General features: G+C 47.3%; 1 protein-coding gene across 1 annotated transcript in view; it reads right to left on the minus strand.

Moving 5' to 3' along the window:
• Positions 1-666: 666 nt before the first annotated feature.
• The window catches only part of GRID1 (glutamate ionotropic receptor delta type subunit 1), a 704,191-nt gene continuing 699,082 nt past the window's right edge, over positions 667-5,775 (minus strand). Inside the window, exon 16 of the mRNA XM_024132152.3 lies at positions 667-1,191. Coding sequence (XP_023987920.1) covers positions 763-1,191 — 429 coding nt within the window. The 3' untranslated portion in view covers positions 667-762. The remainder of the gene's footprint in view (positions 1,192-5,775) is intronic.

Raw genomic sequence — 5,775 nt, forward strand, 5'->3', positions numbered from 1 at the left:
CCAGTTAGGAAAAGAAAGTAAAAAACAAGGCCAACAGGATAACCCTAGAGCATGTCAGCCTCAGAGCCCTCAGAGTCAGTTGCATTGGCCTGGGTGCTTCTCTTGGGTCCACAGCACACTGTGACATGCAGTAGGGTGACCAACAGGACTGTCCTGTGTCCCGGGAGCCTCCTCAGTCCCAGGCTGACTGGCACAGTTGATCACCCTACAGCACAGGGACCCAGGGGTCGGACCAGCGCTGACTTGAGGCTCACCCTTTATCTACCCAAGAGGACTAAGGGGAACCAAGGGCCAGGAGCTGAGGAACATGGCAGGAAACCATGGGACAGGGCAGCAAGCAGCAATTGGGGCTCCTCTAAAGGGACCGGCTGCTTACCTTCCTCTCTCCGCCAGCAGGGGACATCCTTATCTGATCGCCCCTCCTGCCCTCGCCCTCAGAAAGGCCCAGGAACAGGGGGCTTCTTTGGCACTTCAGAATGATCACAAGTAATTTGCCTTTTTATTCATATAGAACAAAATTTACAAAGTCATTCATACAGTTTTTGTGGTTTTTTTTTTTACTGACTTCGAAAATTGGGAATATTCAAAATACACTTTTACCCCACTCCATTCTGTCATTATTTACACATATATACAAGAAAAATGAAAGAGTCTCTGTGTGTGTGTGCACGTGTGTGTGTGGCTTGTGTTGTTGTTTTCTGGTATTAAAAAGCTCTGCTGGTCGGGTGGGTGGACGGGTGGGCAGGAGGGCAGGCGGCGCGATCAGATGGAGGTGCCGTGGGAGGTGTCCAAGGCCTCCGGAAGGACGCCTCCAGGCACGGGCTGGAAGGACATGGGGATGGGGGTCTTCACGGGGCTCTGGCGGAACAGCCCCCCATTGGGCGACCTGTGTTTGCACTGCATGGAGGGCATGGTGGCCGAACTGCTCAGTGGCAGAGGCAGGTTGCTGCTGGGCCCTGACGAGAGTGTCCGGCTGGTGCCGTGGCTGCTTTGCTCCGGCAAGAAGGTGCTGACCGAGAGCTGTGTGTTCTGATACTCCCGCGCTGGCTCCAAGGCCTGGCTGGGAGCCAGGCCCCCCATCTCCAGGGCCGAGAGCTCAATGGACGCTGGGGAAATCTGCTTGTGAGCAATGTCTTCATCCATGAGACTGTTCATGCGCCGATGGACCTGCTCCAGATTCACTTCTTTGTCCTGCAGGGAAAGCACAGGAGGGTCAGGCCAAGCCCTAACAGGAGCCCCGACTGGCTTTCTGAAAACTCTGGGAGGCTGGAGACCCCAGGCCTGTTCAGCCTGCTGGGCACTGGGTGAGCATGCCCCCATTTCTCCCACCTCCCCTTAACTGCATGGCCAGCCCTGTTACCTGGGGTACCAGTAGCCTGGGACACTGGCCCCAGGTAGCAAAGACCCAGCAAGCAGGACTTGGCAGCATCTGCCGCCTGCCCCCAACCCCCGCCCGTGCTCTGCTTAGAACGACTGTCACACCCAGAGGCAAGCCTTGGGAGAAGATGTTTTGAACAACTGGCGGAAACAGCAGAAGGATTCCCATGGGAATAAAAGGGAACTGGTCCTTGAGCTCCCAACGTGCCCCATGGATTTGCCATTTAGTGCTCACAATGCTCAAAAGACCTGGTGGGATCAACCCCACCTTACGCAAAAGGAGGCTTGGGTTCAGGAAGGTCAATGGCCTCCCAGATTCATAACCCCAGTGAGCGGTACAGGCAGCACAGGAAGCCTGCAGCATTCAAAATCTCCAGAGATGCCAGGGAGGGGGCGTGTCCCCATCTGGAGTCTCATGGGGCTGGCGTCCTGGATGAGGATGGGGGCATGGGATGGTGAGGGAAGAGACTTCCCAGGGCTCAGCTGACTTTTCTGGTATCATGAGGGTTTGAGGCTGCCAAGATAGGTGACCCTCACACACCTGACTCTTTCTCCACGTGGTGCACGGCGTCAAGGAGGTTGTTTTGTTTGTTCAATTATCTATTTGCTTAAGAAAAGAAGCAGAACAAATATCACTGATATTTTGTCTACAGTGTCAGAATAAATCAAAGAGGCCAAACTACTTGAAAGCTCCTTAAAGAAAAAGACCATGTAATCTACTTCCTCAGTTTCTCCCCAGTGACCTGGGGTACAAAACCAGGTGTCCGTGGAAGAGCCATGCCGGCCCCTTGGTGAGGTGTTAGAAGCTGCAGTCCTATCTTCAGGAGTATTAGTGCGGATGTGCCAGGCAAGGTTATGCCCACTGCTCGTGCTTCCCTGTTGTCAAACTGCATGAGTAATACCGAGTCAAAGCTCTGCTCCAAGACACAGCATCACAGGCTGTCTCATGTCAACATCCATATAGCAGAGAGAGAAACCTGTCTCCTGCCCACCTTGCAGGGTTGTTAGAAATACCACAAAATGTAAAAGCCCTGAATGTACTTTCAAAAGAAAAAAGAAGGAGACACGCAAATCCAAGGGCCATTCCGGTGGCTGCTTTGGGCTCCTCTGAGGCTAGTGGGAGAGGATATTCCCCAAGAAGAGGCAACCCTAAATAACTGGCCTGAGCTCCCCTCTCATAGGAGAGTACATGGGGTTGGTTAAGTTTCATCCCATTAAGTCTCATCCCAGCCTTTCTCAGGCAAGGAAGCTGTCTCTGCAGACCATGCCATGCTCCCAATGCACCCTGGCGTGGAGAAGGCAGGACCACTGCTCTCTCCACAACTTTGTTGAGTTCATGACTAGCACACAGGGCTTGGTTTCTGGTGGGACACCTGCTATCTTCCCCAGAACCTTTCCCAGAACAAGAAGACTGACAAACCCATACAACAATGAGGAACTCATTCAAGGCCAAGAGGAAACCTGAGGATAAGAAATCCAACCGGTTTGAGGGTGGAAGGCAATATGGGAAGTGGGTCATGTCATAATGGAAGCCACATCAGAAATCGTTGACATGGCCCCATGGGCAGGGCCAAGCTTCCAGTGATCTGAAGCCGAAGCTCAGCAGAGCTCAGCTCACCGTTGCTGGGAGACTAGCTCCAAGTTAGGGACACCTCTGGGTGGCAAGTATGATGGGTGAAATTGGGGGAAGTGGCTAGAGAGTACCAGGCCTGTACTTAGGCTAAACATGGTGCATACAATGTCTTTCGCTGACTCCTTCAACAGTCTGTAAAATGTTTAGCAAACTAAATCCAAGTTCTCTTCTTAAATTAAGTTATAGCATGGTTGATCCAGCTCTGTGCAACCTTGCTCTTTTCCCTGTATCATTTATATGCTTTGTTGCTATTCTTGAATATTAAACTATTTTTAATAGTTGTTAAACTGTTATATTAGGCACTGGCTGTTTTACTGCTATCAAGCATCAATTCTCCCTTCCCAAGAAGACCATGATTTATTTTCCTTGGGGGAATCACTTCTTCCCCACTAGATACCCGTTTGGCAGTGCCCTGACTACCTGCAGCCAAAAGGCAGGACCATGACCCAGGTAAGGACAAGAGAACTGGATCTGAATCCTGAACAAAGAGATAAAGAGACAGAAGATGGTTGATGGTCCATCCATGACAGCGGTAGTGCTTCAAGAAACTTTCTACTCTGTGACCACCTCCTGGATTTTGCCTCCCAGCGCTCCAAACAAGCCTCGACTTCTGCCTATCACCCAGCATGCTTCTCCAGCCTTCTCATGGCTGCTGTGAGCTCCTGATAAGCTTCTGATGCACTCTTTCATGTGTGTCAGCCAAAGTCAGTGCCACAGCTGTGTTGGTAAATATTTGTATCTATGGGCTATTTTCATTTCAAAATACATGAAGGACAGAAGACAGGTACCAGAAAGCCTGGAAGCTGGAGAAATTGAAGGAGAATTTCAGACACTTTTGGAGCTTAATAATATAAACTTCCCTCCTCTTTGCAGCCAGCCAAGCTCGAAGAATGGACAAGCCAAGGGCTGGCAGAACCTTTAGCCTAAAGGAAAACTGATGACCAAGTGAGTGGTCCTGGGATCACTGGAAGAACTAGTTGGTTGCATAATCTTGCCTTTTTCTCCTTTCTATTTTCTTTTCAGGGCTGTAAGAATCCTTTTGAGGATAGAAATAAGTAGTTTAAGAGTAGACTAATTTGGAGTGGAAGGTGAGTGTCTTGGTCGCAGCTGTGTTCACTCTAGATTCTGGCAGTTAAAGGAGAGGGCTTGGCCCCCTTTTTCATAGTCAATGGAACACTTGGCCAGGACAAGTGTTCAGATGCTCCCCATGTTTTGGGGGTCGACAGGTAGAGAATGAGAACTTCCTGCCAAAGAAGGCCAGAGGGAGACAGAGAGTTGAGAGTGGGAGCAAAGTGAAAGGAGCCCCCTTACCTAATGCCAGGGAAACAGACATAAGGAAAGCTTTGTGGGAAGACCGACCAACCAAAATCTTCTGGAGAAATGGGAGCAAAAGAGGTCTCACCCTTTTGATGAAATCCTTCACCAGTGAAGGACAAGGGAGAGGAGGTTTGGGGGCAGTATTATAAAAGTGATAGGGCACAGGCATAATTATATAATAATCTAGCATAATTATCACAGCTCTGAGGGGTTGACCAGGTAATATCAAAGCATCTAGAATAAAGACCAGCCCAGAGTGTGGATGTGGAGACAATCCGATACCCTAGAGTGCAGATTTTTGGAGGAAAGAACTTGAATAAATAGCATATTTTTTGTGTTTTTTTTTTTAACATCTTTTTTTCCACTTATTATTAGCACTTGACATGAGGTGGAGAAGAATGAGGATGAAATTTGGAGCCAAAGGTTGAGATTTGAGTCTGGCTTCTGCTAAGACACACAATCTATCTGGGCCTCCATTCTCTCCCCTATAACATGGCAGTTGTACTAAAATCTGCTTCCTAGGAGCCGGGTAAAGATCAGGGAACATGGTGAATATAAAAGCAAATGTTGTGATAATTGTACAAATATTTAACAATGTTAATAATATTTGCTGCTATTGATAAGACTGAAAAATATTTCCCTAATCTTGCATACCCGACTCCTGAGGCGTTTCTGAGTTTCTTTTTTTATTTTTATTGTATCATTCCCTATGTCATTAAAAAATTTTTTTATTGTAATTTTTTATACAGCAGGTTCTTATTAGTTAACTATTTTATACATATTAGTGTATATATGTCAATCCCAATCTCCCAATTCATCACACCACCACCCCACCGCCACTTTCCCCCCTTGGCGTCCATACGTTTGTTCTCTACATCTGTGTCTCTATTTCTGCCTTGCGAACCAGTTCATTGGTACCATTTTTCTAGATTCCACATATATGAGTTAATATACGATATTTGTTTTTCTCTTTCTGACTTACTTCACTCTGTATGACAGTCTCTAGGTCCATCCACGTCTCTACAAATGACCCAATTTTGTTCCTTTTAGGCTGAGTAATATTCCATTGTATATATGTATCACATTTTCTTTATCTATTCATCTCTCGATGGACATTTAGGTTGTTTCCATGACCTGGCTACTGTAAATAGTGCTGCAATGAATACTATGGTGCATGTGGCTTTTTGAATTGTGGTTTTCTCTGGATATATGCCCAGGAGTGGGATTGCTGTGTCATATGATAATTCTATTTTTAGTTTTTTAAGGAACCTCCATACTCTACTCCATAGTGGCTGTATCAATATACATTCCCACCAATGGTGCAAGAGGGTTCCCTTTTCTCCACACTTTCCCCAGCATTTGTTGTTTGTAGATTTTCTGATGATGCCCATTCTAACTGGTGTGAGGTGATACCTCACTGTAGTTTTTTTTTTTTTTTTTTAAAGTAA

The sequence above is a fragment of the Physeter macrocephalus genome, chromosome 20, assembly GCF_002837175.3.
Source record: "Physeter macrocephalus isolate SW-GA chromosome 20, ASM283717v5, whole genome shotgun sequence".
NCBI classification, from domain to species: domain Eukaryota; kingdom Metazoa; phylum Chordata; class Mammalia; order Artiodactyla; family Physeteridae; genus Physeter; species Physeter macrocephalus.